Raw genomic sequence first — 19,277 nt, forward strand, 5'->3', positions numbered from 1 at the left:
AATATATTATAAAATTAAACTGGTATTATTTGTGAATTGTCGACGTCCTTTTATATTAATTTAGCTTGTCGCTTAATTTTTAAGAAAATTAGAAACGCGTGTTTCTCGTCACGCTATACATTATTCTCTTTTTTTTCAACGCGGTAATATAAATTGCACTATGTTCCGGCGCGGTTGAATTAAAACTGCATCTTTCGGCTTGGTGCTACAGTAGTTAACTGAAATTTGAATTTTAACGGCAAACTACGCCGCGATACGCGATTCATTGCCGTCGTTGTTTTTAATTACTCCATCACGTGTGAAAACAGATGAATGGACGCATGGCCGAGGAAAAAATCACGTCTCATGATGGAAAGTGCATAGAGTGCGATGGCATTAAATGGGGTTATGCTGTCATGTATTTTTCTTCTTTTCTTGTTTTAATCGAGCTGTGACAGTTGTCGCGAATGCGAATACGTTTGCGACATATGGGAGAATTGCCATGAATTTTCTCAACAATGTTGATTTCGTTCAAGAGACGTTCAAGAAACTCGAGCATGAATTCAGCGGCGAATAGGGACTGAAATTACATCTACGTTAATCCGCGTGTAATTCTATAATTCCGTCTCCTCGAAACTTTACCGATGAATCTAGTGCTTAAATTCGATAAATCTCAATGCAAGTCTTACGATTCGATAAATCTCAATGCAAGTCTTATCTCGACGATCTTTTGAATCGATTCATAATCGCTACTATGAGGTTTCTGTGTTTTTTAAATTTTTCATAGCACTAATATGCATAGAGTAACGTTTTAAATGTGCAGCGATAACTTTGGTATAATTTAAATGTCACTTTGTATTATCATTCAAGCGTTAACGACACCTTAATATAAATGCATATATATGCGTGACATTATCAAAACTGTGACTTGCAGATCGATTAAAGTAATCCATTATCACTGTAAAGTCGGCATTTTCATTTTACATATAATCCTAACAAGATGTTCACTACGCGTATTCGAATGAGATGAAAATTAGATTTGTCGCAAAATATCGACAAAGCAAATCTCATAAAACTGAAAATAACTTGGATAATGAACAATCGTATGCGTACGCTATATCGACTATAATAGGAATTTGATTCAAATTTTTATCAGCTTTGCATTTATACGTTTTTGCATGACCACTTCGAGGATATCTGATTATAGTTCTCGAATGAATGGTTTGCAGAATCCGTTCCTTTTTAAAAGTACTTTTTTATCGCTAGCGTACTGATCGTGAACTTTGTGAAATCATGCCTCTTGTATTTCTACGAGAAAGTTTGAGATATCTACGTCGTTTGCGCCAAGTGCCAAGTATTGGCGTATTTCCGAGAGAATTCTCAACCCTCCTGTTTCTAGCAAAACGTGCGGACACGTGTGCTCAAAGCGATATGGAATGTTAAAATAAAGAATATACAAATTCTTCGAAAGAAAGACACGTATGAATGATATCACAAAGAAACTCATAAAACATTTAAAGAGAAATGGTAAAATTAAAATAGTAAAAAAGTAAAAAGTATTATGTAGATTAAAAAATTTATATATATACATGAAATAATAAAAAATATGTAGAATAAATTTTTTTCTGCGTATAAATAATTTGCAACAATTACGAGCATCTTTATGATTTATTATAATGTTAATATTTATATCAAACAAAGGATAGCCAAGGACTGCGACAATTGTCTGTACTTTTCTCTCTACAATTATATATTTTATTATGCAAATTAATTCAGCCCTTGCCATTCCAAGTATAAAGTCTGTTATTATCTCGACATAAAATTCTGTTTATATTTTGTTAAAACTGATTATAATATGTATAACTCATTAAAATTAAAATTGCATATTGCACGATAGTTTTATGTTTCATTTCTCAATTTTGTAAATATTCAGCAAGTTTCATAATGTTTTTAGATAAATGCAAATAATATTTGATAACTGTTTATGTCAAGATATATATTTCCCGGAGATACACCATTATAATCTCTTGCTAAATTTTTCATTAAAATTCGGGTTAAAAGCAACGTATATTATTATATATGTGCATATATGTGTATGCAGATTGTTGTAGACACATCGCAGTCATCAACAAACCCTTGCTTTTGCATAGATGACTTGACTGCATTAAGTCACGAAACATTAATAGGGACGTACGTGCATGAGACTTGAACGTAACAACGTACAGGCGCTAAAGCCACGTAATATATCGCCGTTATTAAGTGCCTCAATAATTGCGTGTGCAATTAATGCGAATGCATCGGATATTAGCGCATCGATAGCGATCGAGAGAATCGTGATCTGTTTGATGTAGTAGTATTGTAAATCTCGATTTTCCTGATACATTTGAATACTCACTTAAACTCGTACGTAAACATGGTTAAGATATATATATATATATATATATATATATATATATATATTTTAACCATGAGATTACGTACGAGTTTATATATGTATGTATGTATATTTATTTATTTATTTATTTATTTATTTATTGTACAGTTAATCAATCTCTAGTACTCTTAATGTTTGCTTTTAATCGGAATACACAAATACAGATTTTATGTTAAATGCACGGATCGAAGCAATCATGTACAGTGTAAAACTATATTTTATTATACATAAATTTGTGAATTTCTAAAGTATTTTCTTTTTGTAATAACTTATAATTGCTTCGATTTTTAATTGTTTATAATTTCAACATGAAGTATAGTGCACTTACCAAAACAAATTATAAAACAGACAAATATGGGAAGAGAAGTAGACATCGCTTTTCCCCGGCGTGGTTCATTCACATACTGACTACTATACTATCTCAGATTACGCATTTCAGTCGTATTCGGGAAACGCTAATCAGCGATGATAATTTCACTGACGCATTTCACGTTTCGTGATGACTGTGGCATTCCCGGAACAGATAGAATCACTTCGTATCAGCGAAGATACATGCACAGCCACTCGTGCGCGAATGGATATCACGTAATTTCGCCTTATTATACTTTAAGCAGAGCTTTTTAATCAGTTCTCCCTCGTCGATAAAATCTCGTTAAGTCGAACAACGACCACTGCTTAATAATTCGCTCACTAGCACAGATTGATTCCACGACGATACCACATTCTTCCAATTATGGAGCGTTGTTAATAATGGCGTAATGCGGAAACGGATCGTGGTTTCGCGAATCACGTATTTCGCGCTAACAACCACATCGGTTAAACCAGAAAATCGGAATTTAACTAATTAATCTTTTTTTTTCAATTTTGTTATATTATTTCACGTGCACATCTCTGTCGGAAATTGTTATTGAATGACTGTGATCTTCGTGGAACAGCTTGTTTTTCACATCGCGGTGTCCCAGTCGCAACTTCTATTTTAATCGCGTTATCGGCCTTACGCGGCCTTAGATGACCCCCGTATCACTGTTATCACTCGCTCTTTTTCGATGCAGATTACTCCTATGCGATCCATATTGATCGATACAGGGACTGTTCTGTCCGACATTAGGCAGCGTCTTCGTGCTTCTCGCTACATCGACATCCATAAGATCGCTCGCGATGCATTAGACTGATCGTCGTTATTAATGCAATCTACACAACGCGACGGACGTTCCATCCATCATTCCACCGTGGTTATTTTCCCCGAGTACGCGGTACCACCGCATTTTTCTAAACTCGTAATTTCTCTCTTTCTCTCTCAAAGGATTGCCTTCGAACGATGCTTCAATAGCGACCGCAAATGAAAAACTCGAGAGAACTCTGCTTCCTTTTCCTTTATTTCTTTTATAGGCGTTCCTTGACGATCGGTGTATACGATCCGTTCGTTTTCACGACTGCAATTTTACGCCGTATAAAACGTTTCCGTTCGTCGGCGCGACGAAAGAGAAAGAAAGAATCCACCGTAGATTTTTACTGGTCTTTCAATTCTGCATCGATGCCGAGATAAACAAGGTTCGCTTGCACAATGGTAACGTTGTAGCACCCGCGAGACGAAGAGTTTTACGAGCAGCTTTTAACTTTAACATCTCCCCATCGGCTGCAGTCGTACAACTCTCAGTCGTGCTAGATGTGGTTTTTTCTACTGCGCCTTCCTCTCTCGTTGTCTGTTTCTCCTTCCGAGACTTTAGAGCGCTTCTGCACGAGTCTCACCAATGCCGCTGATAATTAAATGTAGATCCTCGAGAGACTGTCTTTAAATGTTCAAAGCGGTCCTTTCAGCATGAAGTTGAAGCTGCTTCACGCAAAATTTGCTTTCAGCAAGGCGAAGCGTTGCGGGACGGAATTTGCGATGAAATTTGCATGCGCTTCCGATCGATAATCTATCTTCTTTTTTCTTTATACCGGTTTAAGATTTCTTCCTCTATCTTCTTAACAAACTTTGTTATAATTTTCCAAGTGGGCAGTGATGGATTTATTGCTGGACAGTTATTGAACCATGATATCTTTGTGGTAATGAAAGACTTATTGTTTGAAATTTTGTAAATTTTCTGGAATTTTAGAATGTCAACGATACTTTTCGTTCTCTACTTTGATTTTATCAATTTCGATCGAACGGCACACACGAATTTTGGACGATTCTGTGGATTGATCATCCGCTCGACACCATCATCGCTTTCAGATACCGCTTCACTGTGTTTGCTTCAATATCACACTATCGCGAAATCGTGGACCATACGAATCCCACGGGACACTCATGCACTCTCTTCTGCCTTCTTTCCCTGTCTTCTAAAGTACGCGAACGACGGAATCGTTCAAATCAAGTGGAGCCGAAGAGAACGGAATAGTCGCACGTCAACCGATTCCGTCAACTTCGGAGAGCAACGCAAGGACGGAATTTGCGAGGCTGCGGTTTCATGTCGTCGCTATGCGATTTCGCGCACTCGTTCGTCGCGAAAAAGAGTTCGCGGATGAGAAGTCCTCGGGATAGCGAGCGGGCCCCTCTCGCGCGAACTTCACCCCCTAACACCACCGCCAACCACGGGAACGCGACGCGCGCGACGCAACGGGGAGAAGGTCGCGGCTCTTTCGAAACGGCGATGCTCCCGCTTCGAGGATAGCCGAGGGACTACATTGCGCGAGCGCCACTCAGGCGTCGAGCACGCAGCCGCCCCGTACAGCCCGTGGAACTGCGCCTGTGTGTTGCTCCGATCGTTTGTGTGGGTGGCCGTACGTGTGTACGTGTGGTCCGCGCGCCTGTGCGCGCGCGAGTTCCTCCCATATCCCTCGGTTGTATATCAGAACGTTTCCCCACCCCCGCGGGAGCCGCCACCCTTTTACCCTGTCGCCTATCTCGCGCGCATCCCTCTTTCCTTTTTCTTCTTCTTCTTCTACTTCCACTTCTTGTTCTTCTTATTCCTCTTCTGCGCCTTGTTCCTCCTCGCCGACTCCTTCCTCATTTCTACTCCTATCTCATTCTCCTTTTTTCCTCTTCTTCTCGTCGGCGCCGGAGAAAATCGCAGCTCCGGCCCGATAAGGACGCGAAAAAGCGCGAATCCGGTTATAACTTATGGCCGAGATAATTAAAAGGAGTTACAGAACGATAATGGAGTGCCGGCCCTGTCATCTTCTTACGCGACCTGCGAGCACCGGCTGATCGTCTATCCGTGCTGACTGGTGGTCGTTGAGGGTCACTCGTTTCTCGGAGCAGAGTCGCGAGTTTCAACGCGAACTTCCTGACCATTCTCTCTAGCGTACACATCTGCGATTCCGAAGACATATCGTCATCGGGCGCATTCGATGGGGAGGCCATTGCACGGATAACGATGAACGAATGGAAAATATATCACACGAATTTGATAATGATAAAAAAATTAAGTTGCTATCAGTGTATATAAAGTATACATAAGTATGTCTTTTTTGTACTCAGACTTCGATTCATTTTTATTCTCATATTTTTACTGACTTCCATCGTTTCGATTTTTCCCATGTGTTCGACGATCAATTTCAATCGTCTCGCCTTTTCTTGACTTTGCGGCAATCTTAGATAAAGAAATAGACACGATGTCGTATTCCTACTCCGAACGCCACATTGAACAGACGAGCGGAAAGCGGAACGGAATTATCGTGTTAAGGACTCGACGCGATCTGTTCAGCCGTGTTCGGCGTACCGACTGCAGTCACGTATCACCGACTACTTCGGAAATCCACTGCGGAAAGATCAATAGGCATATCCCGCGTGTCTTCAGCATTCCGAGAATACGCCAAGAATTCCGAGGATATTCCCATACTGTGTTCGAGGAAAATTAACCGCTTCGCGATCTTCGTCTCCTTATAATACGTATATTGACTAATGATTACGGGAGGATTCGTCTTCGAGCGAATTTCGTAAAAGTTCCATCGAAGGTTCTTATTAGGGGTGCGAGAATACTCTTTCATGAATAATGAATCCTCGTAAGAATCTAAGAACAATGAAAAAATCTGTCGTGGACGTAGGAAAATAATAAAATTTATGAAGCAATCGCTCAGGCAACCCTTGTCGCGAGGCACGAACAAACACGTATCTTGATATCTGTACTAAGTCTCGTATCTTGATCGGCTTCTATCGGGTATCGATTAGTGACCTACGACGATTCGATGCACCACGCGTGCTAAGATTAATTGTTATATCGATTTCCCATGAATTTTAATGCGTGCAGAACTCCGCAGAATAGTACTACTTGATTAGCATTCGCTTTGTCAGAGCTAAGAGCGCATTATAGCGCTTCCTCCGACGTGTTGTGAATATTGTCATCGACTTCAAGTGGATGTACCGCTTTTCTACTTCAGCCATTTTCTTTCATATCTCGCAAATAATTTTATCGTTTTGTTTTATTGAACCATTGTCTTAATTATGTTCTTAAATTCACCATGATTAAATCATTTTATCGTGATAAATTAAAGAGATAGATCGATTAGACTCATAGTTAATTTAAAGATAGACAATATAATTTTATAGTATATATTAAAAAGAGAGTGTATGTGTGTGTATGTATATTGTTTCCACTTTATTATCATAAACAAGTGATTTAAAGATAAAGGTATTTTTTGAATTTTTATAATGAAGCAAAAATTTATTTTGCTTTATCTTTACAGATTTTGTAAATAAAACTGTAAAAAAGTTTAATACATTTTAATAAATTTGCATGTTTTCATATTACTGGGTATCTCTTTGCGTTTATATTAATCGTCTATATTTTTAAATAATATAAACTTCGAGATTATGTGAGTTATTTAAATTCGTCTGCCTATGTATCATATGATACATAGACAGACGAACTTAAATAAAAAATATAAAGCTCCATGACGGATTTTCTCGTGAATTTTGTGTACGGCTTTTACAGTTCACACGGCTCGATTGTTGTCAATAGTAAGCTTATCGTTGACAAAAGCATGACCCATACGGACAGATCGATGGTTATATTTCCACGCATGTGAATTTTAAAAACGTTCATCACGATTTATTATTTGACACGCGATAACCAAACTCATTTGAATCTGCGAATACTTGCAATATTTAAATATACAAGCATGCATATCATTATATCATTCGCGCGTGTTATACTGTAAAAACCGATATTCGCAACAGAAGAATGAAAATTTGAATCCGCAACTTTCATAAATTTCAATTGACTGACGGATTTTGGTCGCCTGATGAGAAAGTATTGATAATCGTGATTTCAAGATGCAATTTTCACGTCCCTCACAAAGGACCTTCAGTATGGAATATCAATCAGTATGGAATTCACAATGTTATCCGTGTCCAGTTCAATAAGCATTTATCCCAAATTTCTGAATTCCAAGGGTATGACTGACCGACGACGTGGCAATGTACGATCGTCCCTTCCGTAACTTTCATACGGGCTTCTGGTCAAGGATCCCTGCGATAGACTGGCGAGTTACGATGGCGCGGTCGTAAAGAGAGATCAATAGACAGCGCACATCTGTGTGTGTTCCAGATTCCGTGAATGTTCCGAACAGCCGCACTGTTCTCTGCTTTCTCTCTCTCCTCCTCTGTCTCTCTCTCTCTTTCTCTCCTCCTCTCTCTGTCTCTCCTCCTCTCTCTCTCTTTCTCTTTCTGAAGTGGGCTCGTCAAGGGAACGTCTGCTAGCTTCGAGTTGCAGACAGGACCTCTTGCCGCCGATTCCGGACTATTATCGTCGATTCTAATGCAGCCCTTAATGCGACTCTAATGCTTTAGCTGCCTCTTCGTCGATGCCGAACGACGTTGAATTATAAGCCATTCGTCAATCGAGGCTTATAATCTATTTGCATAATCAAAAGAGATGAGCCATCATGTTTCGCTAATATAAATTTTGTTCACGTTACTTTATCTTTTTATTTGCTTTGCGAAAAATAGCAATGTGTTTATATGATTATATTTTTTCAAATAAAATAAAATGTTAAATGTAGAAATTTTTATAAATATTTTATGAATTAAATATTATAAAATTATATTTGTTTTTTGCGCACGTAAATTTTTAATTATTGCAAAATACGAGGCTGAATCCTGCACGCGAACGTAGCACGAGTTTCTCGTACCGTAATGTGTCAGTTGTATTTTGCAGCTATCATATCGGGCCATCTGGGACATTTAAGGATGATTTTGGTCGCTCTCGGGGAATGTTAATGGAATATCTCAGAGATGTCTACATATCGCAGCGCAATGTGCTCCCGGTTAATCTTGGACAGATTTTGCACGTCTAGAAACGTGCCAAACATCTCGTATCTTTGATCACTCTCTTACTTGCTCAGAAATCTCTCTATTTTTCGTAGAACGAGAAATGTGAGAGGAATATGTATGTATATGGTGTGCACATCAAATCGCGCAAATCGAAATCCAAAGGTTTTTGTGTGGAATGAAATATCTTGCTGGTATGCTCGTGTACGTGCCAGTAGCTAAACCGAGACTAGGTATAGAGCACGTACGAAAACCGCAAGGTTGACCGCAAGTTTCTCTATCAAGGAATTCGAGCATGCGTTTATGTAATCTATTTTAGAAGAAATGTATTTTATTCCGTATGTCATTAATCATTTATATGGAGGCAAATGTGATTGTGGTTTACGCTATATCTCACATGACACGATACATTAGCGTCGGTTGAATCGAAGATGATTGAAGAAAAAATAAAGTTTAAATAAATATGATATCAAATCATAAATATGATTACATAAGGATGTTTTTAAGTAAGATAAGAATAAGAGTCTTGCGATGCGATGATCAATATCAAAGAAAGAAAAATTATTATAGATGCAGATAGTATACGAAGTATATTTTGTCGCATATTTTTGATATTTACTTGATTAATAGCGTATTGCAAATATAATGAAAACATTGAAATAAAAACAGAATCTATTAAAAATATTCATTTTCTTGATTATTCAAGGTTTACGATTATTTAATGTGCCAGTTTCCCATAATATTTTTGTTTTTGATATATTTTCAATGGCATTTTATACATATTATTATACACTTTACTTCCGTCATTATGAAAACAAAAACTGTGCAATTTTTTTATGTGATACATGCTCATCCATTATCATTTGCACGTCCCATTAAGTATTTACACTGCTCAATATTCGTAAGTGACTCCGTTTTAGACCATTGGCACTGAAACGAAATCTCGTGAATCGTTTCGCAAGAGTTACCGTATATACTCCCCCAACATAGATCACTCATTTTTCTTATCAGCGTCGTGCACAAACTGATACACCCGCTTCCGCCGAATGTCGCGTAAACGTAATCCGCAGTCTCCATCCATTGTGACAAAATGCGTGGGCCAAAACGGGGCGAGGGGGAAAGTCACAGGCGAAAACCATCATCGATCGCGCTCTGCATTGTCGACGAGCGGCACAGTGAGCTGCTTAAAAAGAAAAAAAAATCGGGGGAAAATACGCCAGCCAGCGCGAGTTGCACCCTCTGCTTCGGAGACGACAACGACAACGAGGGTGCGCATGTATCGAGAGTCCCTGCACGCGATGCACAGTTCTCATGCCAGGAGGTAGATAGGTATGCACGAGCAATCGCGTGTACGTGATGCGTTCAATTTAAATTCAAGACACTGACGCGTATATCGTTCCGGGCGACGTGTACTCTACAGAGATCCGCATAGTAATTCCGCGGCGTTCATGATAAGGCCGGGTGGTCCTTTAAAGAAGTTTGCGAAAGATACTTGGCCAGTGCAACGGCTGGAGCTAACAAACTTGCGCTGTTGGGTCGATTTTCTATCGGGTCACGACTATTCGGAGGTCTGCCTCGTCTTGAGAATGAAAGCATCTTTCACCGGATAATTAGGCTCGCGGCACGCGCGACAGTGAAAGGCCAGCTTAAATTTGACTGGAGATTTGCGGTATCGTAGGTTAAATTGCGGATTATGCCGGATAATTAACGCTGAGTAATTGCGTAATGTAAAACTCGCGAATGCTGTGATTGAGACGCTCGTGTCTCCGTCAATCTTTGATGAAAACATGAAAGCGATAGTGGGTGTGAAGTTTTAACTATCATTATGATTCTAAATATCATACATATCAAGTATGATTATCCACTGTCATTTTATCGAGAACAATTGACATTAGGAAAATAATAAAAAGTTGATGCAACAATGATTGTCTTTCTATCTAATCTTATCCATCTATCACTTCCATTACCCGATAGAACTTCAGCGTACATCAACAATTAAATCAAAAGATAAATTGCGGTTTAAAATTCGCAAGCAAAAAATGACGAATAAATAAATTGATGATAATCGCTATATTCGATTGCGTAATTTTTAAAATCAAAACAATACGTGATATAATTATTATCGCTTAATACTTTAACAATAAAAATGTTTGCTCCGATGGAGCATTCAGAGCTTTTCACAATTGTGACTATAAATATAATGTGCGTGACGAATCGAAAGCGGATATGAAACCTAATGGTCGGTAAAAATAATCACGTTATCCCCACGCTTAATGGAGGATAACTAGCCCAACGATTTGACCAGATTAAAGTCCTTCCGCCGTGTGACAATTATTTTATTGACACTCTGAAATATTTAATATTTATTGACACTTTGAAATATTGAACACTTTATAATAGAAATTTTTTAATAATAATTTTAATGCTGTCGATTCTGTAATTTATATTTTAAATTAATTAATTTTGCGATATAAATGAGAAATCGTCGTATATAAGATCTAACATTTATATTTGACGAATAAAATTTATTTTATTTTGATAAAGACATTATTTATGTAAATTAATTTAATTATTATTACTTTATGCCAAATTTTTGTTTTCTGAGAAGAATTATATGATGAATTATTTTTAATTTACCGATCGCTACAATTATACATGGGTTAAATATTGATTGTGAATGAATATTTAATTTATCATTGTTTAATTTTACTTTGAAATTCTGCAACATTTACGTGATAAATAAGTAGGAAACTGAATATAGCAACATTATTTATATATCGCTTATTAATAAATTACTCTTATTTAATTTTTAATCTAAAATACTTATTAATAAATTAGCACCATGTTATCTAATTTTTGTCAGTTCAAGGCATTTATTTGAAATAATCATCTTTATGAATATTTTGTCGTCACTTACGATAAGAACTATGTCATCGTCTATTCAACTCGGGTGATTGACGAAGCAGCCTGATATAAGAAATATGAAATCTCTGATATACTAGCTAGTCATATATAACGAGTCAACGACACATAATATACAAATGCACATACCATATGGTCATTATGTCTCGAATAAGCAGCCACCTAGTTACACTGTACATATTGTACAGTTTATAATAGGCTTACCATCGATCGATCGATCGATCGGTCAATCGATCGCTCGCTTAGGACATAGGAGCTTGTGCCATAACCGATACCGCTTGCCGTCCGTAGAACCGCAAAGCTGGCTCGTGTTCGCGGTGAGAGCGGTGTCGTCTATCCGCGTTGATTCTATTTGAAGAACATGTCTCGCGCGCCGTGAAACATGCCGACGCTTTTCAAGCTGGTTCTTCCCCGAGATTTTATATTGTGTGTTTACCCGGTAGAATTTCTCTCCGCGCGAGGAACATGCGGAATTCGAAGCTACGCGTGGGAAGGCGAAGATGAAAACGGAAACGAAGAAAAGAAGACACTGGAGTAAAATAGAGCTTACATGTTCTAGGTCAGTCTCCTGGCATCTTGTTGCGCGAATAAGAAAGGTAAAATAACTCGTGGCAATAGCAGACGAAAGATTATGATATTTTATCACACTTATTTCGAAATTTTTACCGTTGCTAATATATCTCCATATTAGTATTGCTATTAAATGTGTCACATATCATGGAAATGTAATCGAAGAAAAAGTAAGATATAATAGAAGAGACACATACATACTAAGCATATATTTATAAAATAAAAATTTTCCGAAACTGGTTTGCGCAAAACTAAAAATTCAATAAGAAGAGAATTTCCTAGATAAGGTCAAATCTGTCTATCGAAATTCTAACGTAGGATACGCCATGATATCCGCTCGCGTATGCTACTATGTTTCAGTTGACGGCACGTATCCTTAGTTATTCTATCAGCGTCCAGAGGCACTTACCTCTTAGAGTTGAGGGCGCTACCCTTATAGACCTTTTTTTGATCCCGCGATTCAACGCCGAAAACGGTAATCTACGTAAATCCCTGCCTTAAAGTGGACTGGACTTGTGTTGCGTCTGGTTGTGTTCGTGAGCACATGTTCAGGCAATGGGTGTATGTAAATGTGCTCGTTGAATCTGGATAGAGCAATCTCCGTCATAGAAATCGATATTTTTGGAGCTGAAGATTGAGGTGACGCGAAGAAGCGAGTAAAAAATGAATCAAACTTTTACAAGTAATACATTTGTAAAATATTTATAAAATACACACACAGACACACAAATACATAATTTTTCTTTATTTTAAATTTCCAAGTTGTAACTGCTCGATATAACTTCTTGATTACTCTGTTGTTGAGAATTTTTTAAAGTTATCATTTTGAAGCTTCGGGAAGTCCTCATCCCCCCTTCGGGAAGTCATCATCCATTTCTAACTAAGGGTTGTCATGATGGTGGGTAGAGAGCAAAAGAAAACATCTTTTCCCCAAGAAAATGTACGTCGCGGTTAAGTTCCGAGCTTGAACTTCGCCTATTATCGTATATAATAAAGGGCCGTTATTTCGCGGCGTTCTTATCTACGTGACGGCGGCAAAATAAAGAGGCGTTGCTTAATTTCGTCCAGTAAAAAACCTCTGAAGGCTTTCATAAAAAACAGAGCAAAGTTACGTTGATTAGACATCTTGAGAATATGAGTTCGTTAAATTTAATGGTTTGTTAGAAATATAGAACTATGCATTTGATTCTGCTTTCTCTCCCTAATCATTCTAAATTAATGATTTAACTAATATATACATAATTATCTTTGAGACATAAATCATTATAATATTTATAAATTATTTAAATAATACGTCTCACACATGTCTACTATTTTATGGTTTTATTGCAGCTTCTTTTGGATATCACATATGTTTTATAAATTACCTATAAAACTCATTAAAATTGCAAACAATCACTTGATTAAATGATATCCAAAAATAATTGCTGTCTAATGTGAAATTATGATCTATATAGTACAATAACTTCTATAGTTATTATAAATACATCACTGGATTATTTTTCATTTCAGTACTGACTTCTATAAAGCCTTTTTATAAACATTAGTTAAATTAAATCTTTATAAAACTAATATTTATAAAAAGATTTTAGAGAAATCAAAATATACCAACAACAATTATTTAAAGATTATTAGGATATCTTTTTAATGATCAGAGAGAAAAGGTACTTTTAAGCGCTTTACCAAGAAAGGAATGACGCAGAGGTACGCGAGCGTAACTCCATACATTTCCGTCTTGTCAGAAACGCCCAGGGAAATTCGTCCGACCGCTAGCGGTGCGGCTTTTAATAATAAGATACGATATATTGTAAGCGTAATATAATGGCGCTCGTTGGATTAAATTAAAGAACGTAGCGAAACGTCCGACATCGAGTGAGCAGTGGTCACGACCTGGCCTGTCGAGGACATTACGGCGTCGTTTATCATCCGTCGCCCTACAATCGGAATCCACACGTATAACGTAGCCCGATCGATCGTTCAAATGGATCGCTTAAAGTCGGATCGCCCGGGATATTCGAGTGCGGGTTAGACAGGCAAAAAGCATGGAAACTGGAAACCCTCGGATCTTTTAAACGTAAATGCGGCAAAAAATTCGCTACATTGCGATCCATTCCTTCGAAACGCGAAGGGGTTTCTAGTTTGAAACTTTCCAGCCTGAGGCTAAGACAGGGAGAACAAGCTTTCTCAATAGATACTTGTTTCACTCCGTCGTTACTAAAAATAAATATAAAGTTACGACGAGTTAATAAAATATTCTAATTAAATTTTAATCTATTTTTTTATTAGTTGATAATTTTTTTCTTAGCGTAAATATTGAGATAAAGCATTGCATTTGCATTTTTAATATCTAAAATTTAATATCTAAATACTTTATTTCACGTGATAAATCAGTTGTACCACTAGTGGATTCTTTTAGTCTCTTATGATAGATGATAATACTTTTATAATGTTAAAAATTATTCGACACACATTTATTCATAAAGAAAATTTCAAGACATTTATCTTTTTTCGCAAAATCTTTTCCATGGAACATCGAGATTTCCAGGGTTTGGATAAAAAACTATAGAAATGAGGATAAGTAAATAATCCCTCAATTAAAGGACCTTTTTCTTTGTGGGATAGAGTCCGGAATCAATACGAAAGACTGTCTCTCGTGTGTGTTAAACCGAGCGTGTCTAATTTCTCCGTATGTCGAATACAAAGCCAAGCGCTAATTTTATTTCTGTGGTAGTGAAACTTTGATATATTCTCTCTTTATTTTTCTTCGTTACATTAAAAATAATACCGTTTATTTTAAAGAGAATTAAATTTTTGACTCAAATAATATATATCGTGCGTTCAGTAATATGCCAGTAATCTCGACAAAATTCCAAAAGCCTGAGAGTTACCGAGAGAAATGATATAAAGCTATTGAGATTGCTTCCAAGCTAGCACAATAGCGACAAGATGCTCCAGAAAGCATTCAAGCGACTGGATCCTCGCCAGCTCATCAGTAACTGCGTGAGGTAATGTTAAATCAAAAAGTTCAGCTCGTTCCTGGGCGAAAGTCCGGAAAAATTTCACGAGAACGAGCACATGCTGAAATTTCGATTCGCTGTCATATTTTGAATACAATGTTGCACGCGACGAGCTGGTTTTTCTTCCGTGCCATGCGCTGCGTTAAAAAGGCATCCCATATGGTTTTTCCGTTCCGAATTGCATCGGTTTATCGACTGCCAGCCGATAAATAGGCCGACACGGTTTTATTTTAAAAACATCGACGTTGAATAACATGGAAGAGGATATATAGTCGCTACGCGATAGTTTGAAACAATCACGTTAAATACGAGAGATGTGCGACAATATAGAATAACAGCTATTTATTGTGCAAAATTCAAATATTTACGCGTAGATGGATATTTCATCGTTACTTGATGAAGCACGCGACTGGAATAACTTGTATGAAATATTTGTTTTTAAATTGGCGTACACAAATTGAATGTACATTGGATAAATAGAATTCGCATGGAGAAAATTATCAACGAAACATTTTGAACGAGCAAAGTCTCTTAAATAGGGATAAGATGTGACAGCAAATTTAACTTAATCAAACTTGTTGGAATGTGTTTTGAAGAGATCGAATTAGCAGAATTTGTTGGAATTATTCGCGAAAAACGATTTGCGCAATATCTCATGCTCATATCATATTTCATGTCTTCATGTCTTGAATTCAACACGAATATGATCGATAATATTCACGCTCGGCACATCTCATGAGTGTTGAATTTTATTTCTATCTTATTTTTTTCTATATGTTTTAACTTAAGAATTTCAGAATAATATTGCAATATGAAATCTCTCTGAGACTTCATTGAAATTTTTGATGGAAAAATTAGCTATAAAGAAAACTGACTCGTTTTTTACTCGTGTTTCTTTAATATTATTATAATTTTTAATTTTTTGTTAAAATTATACACTTATATATAAATATATATAAGTTGCGTCCTCTTGTTTTTTATTAAAAGATAAAATTCATAGGATATAGAAGGTCGCAAAAATGCAATTCGCTAACTATATCAGCAAGCTGGAGGTAATTTACCGCATGTGGCTGAAGTTTTCAGCCCGTGCACCCTGGTCTAGTTGCGGTGACGGTTACGTCACTTCTCGAAAGAAGGACGCAAGAAAGACGGATCTCTCGCCCGTTGACTTTGTAATTTACGCCGTGTTTTCCTTCACGTCGCTCGCTTTTCACCCGTAGCGAAATAAATATTCGCCATGCAACCAGGACCCGGCGAGCCCGGTTGTTGCTCCTCGCTCACTCTCTCGAACCCGGGAGTTAAGGGTGTCACGGGGCTCCTTTTTATGCGCATCACGTCGCGGCGACCGAAATTTCGCACTCCTGTGCTCACCATCGCCAGCCAGGATTCGCGGACGGTTGTTTCGTACCGTATGAGAGTAGTGAGATTTACCGACGTTGAGGTTCGTCGTCCGTAGGCGATCTCGACCGCGACACGTTCTTGGGATTTCTCAGCTACCGTACTTCCGCGCTTTCTATATTTCTGCAAACACGTCTCCAGCTGCGCAAATAGAATTTTAAATGTCCGAACATATCGATAGTCCGAGCGGTCATTATGAGTATAAATTAATTAACGAGAGCAAATTCAGAAACTTATGATTTGGCAACTTTTATATCGAGACCATTGCTATATTTGATGGAGGTTGACGTTTAAACAGATAATTAATTGAGTCACAAAATAAGTGATTTGCTTCTACTATTCTTTTTTGAATCCGCTTCAATTTTTTTAAAGATTTCTTTATAATAAAAAAGATCTACTCCTTTTTCCTCTCTAAAGATTTTTAAAATTGAAAATATTTTATTTTGCAGCGTAGTTTTTTTGGAAAACAGATTACTTTTTCTATTAGAAAAGAGGAAAAAGAAAAAAACTTTTTTGTAAATGCAATGATGATACATGCATCTTGTTAGATAAGATTATTTAAAAAGCTTTTAACAAAGCATTTAACCAAGCTTTAACATCTCATCTCATAATTATTTTATTATATATAAGTAATAAAAATTAAATAACATTTGAAAATGTAAACTAGAGACATTATTGAAGAAATTGATTTAGTACTGACGTCATTAAGATTTCATTAACTCTATTGAAAGATGCCTCATTTAGTCTAATGATTCAAATTGGGTTCATTGGGACTCACCGAAAATCACTCAAATTGGGTACACATTGGGCTATTTGCTTACTGTAGATAATGTGTGTAATCCAATGTAAATTCTACACAGTACAGTTTACAATGTAAAGTAAACAAAAGGAAATGGCTGTTATCACTGCAACAGTATCGACGCAGCTTCTCAGTTGACTTGAGCAAGTCTCGCTGTACCATGGCGCGACGAGCAAAATTTTACGTTATTCTCGCCGTGAAATTCCCAGTGGTTGTTTCGCGTATGAACTGTGAGATTTGCGAATCGCCCGCGGTGGCAGCTCGTACCTACACATTTTCGAAATTTGCGACAAGCTGACTATTGCATGCGAACCTGGAGAACGAGACGACGGAGTCTTTCTGCAAATTGAATTAGGTGATAAGAAAATTGCTGTTTCTGTCCTTCCCTACGGCCAATTCTTTCGCATTCTTTTTCCCAGTCAAAGACACACATTGCGTTTCTCAGTTTTGTCGCACGTATTCAAAGATTTTGAGTGAACATATTGCACGACATATGAACAGACTAGATCGCACATGATTTTTTCCACAATCACGTGATTCTCATTTTATTGATTGTTTTTATTAACTATTACAATTAATTTTATTGACCGTTATTTCGCAAGAATAGAAGAACTTTTCAACTTTCCATAAAGTTTCAATTTTATTCGCTAGATTATTTTTCGTATATAAAAATAAAAAGAAAAGTAAAACAAATGTCAGTTGCGTTAACATCGAGCTAACTCAAATTTCTATTTTCTTTATTAGTATGCTTTACTTTCATAGCGATATAATTTTCAGAGAGAAATATTAAATTGCTAATTCAAAGCTTGCCAATCTAGATCGTCAATATAAAAATTTAAATCAACTGACTATCTTGTTTTTCTGGATTAAAGTTTCGTTGCAAAATACGATTTTCCGTACTCCCGATCAGTAAAACCATAGTTCCTTTTTACGTCGGCGTCACGTTTAGCAAAAAGGGACGTTATGAGACCAGTACGTGGAGGTATCGCCCCTAAGTTCGCACCGTGATCCGTGAATGCACCCGTAATTTCCTCGCTTTGCCTCCACGTTCCCTCAAAGCCGAGCTGCAGAGCGAGGTCATTCGATTTCCTGGGGTATGCATCCTGTAATTTCCACGCGGAAAGGGTGGACGTTATCGGCTCGATGGGGTGCACGCGTCGAAGATGCAACTAACGCCCACGTATATATAGTGTATTTCTCGAAAATATTTGAAATTAATATATCGATGTGAAATTAGATGAATAATAAATTAAAATAGAAATTAATGTAATGATGTAATAAGTAAATAAATGCCGCTGGCATGCACGCAGTTGCATGAATGCCGATAATTTTATGTCGATTAACTGTAATCGCATTAATCGTAATCAGTTTTCGGATGAATTAACAACGATGACTACCTCTTCAGCGGCAGCTTGCAAAATATTCAAATTCGATATTTGTTTCGCAAATTTGCGTAATGGCTTTACCGGGGAAAGAGCGTGCTTTAAAAATCGCCGACGTCAATGGATTTACGATCCTATGAGTTTCAGCCAATCAGTATTGCTTAAAGTCAACAATTAAATGTTACACAGCATCGACCTCGCCGGAGAATATTTTGTGCAATTTTATCGTTTCATGTGTTTTAGGAAATAGTCGAAAATGAGCTCGTTTGTGAAAAGTAAAATATGAACTATCGTTTACACACTGAGATTGTCAATACTGCGAGTATGTTTTACACAAACTAATTACAAAACGATGAATTTTCTTTCTACGATGAATTTTCTTCCTAAATGTTATCATTACCTCTTTTACTTTAGAAATAATGTGTGAAATATATAGAGCAAAAATCTGTATACACACAATGTCCTCTACCTGCAATTATATTGCGCTATAAGGTGCATTAATTTCAGTGATACAAGAGCT

General features: G+C 37.1%; 2 protein-coding genes across 3 annotated transcripts in view; one reads left to right on the forward strand and one right to left on the reverse strand.

The window, feature by feature from the left end:
* Window positions 1–19,277, forward strand: part of LOC145969900 (zwei Ig domain protein zig-8-like) — a 248,016-nt gene that overhangs the window by 40,700 nt on the left and 188,039 nt on the right. The window lies entirely within an intron of this gene.
* LOC145970070 (zwei Ig domain protein zig-8) overlaps window positions 1–19,277 on the reverse strand; it is a 59,760-nt gene that overhangs the window by 19,912 nt on the left and 20,571 nt on the right. Inside the window, exon 1 of one of the 2 annotated variants that reach the window (XM_083096494.1) lies at window positions 2,742–5,080. The exons of the other annotated variant lie outside the window; for it this stretch is intronic. Coding sequence (XP_082952620.1) covers window positions 2,742–2,787 — 46 coding nt within the window. The 5' untranslated portion in view covers window positions 2,788–5,080. Of the gene's footprint in view, window positions 1–2,741; window positions 5,081–19,277 lie in introns of those variants that run through there. 2 annotated transcript variants of the gene reach the window in all.

This window comes from Camponotus vicinus, unplaced genomic scaffold (genome assembly GCF_025532165.1).
Source record: "Camponotus vicinus isolate PSW18456_S1 unplaced genomic scaffold, iyCamVici1.0 SCAF_4, whole genome shotgun sequence".
Taxonomy (NCBI): domain Eukaryota; kingdom Metazoa; phylum Arthropoda; class Insecta; order Hymenoptera; family Formicidae; genus Camponotus; species Camponotus vicinus.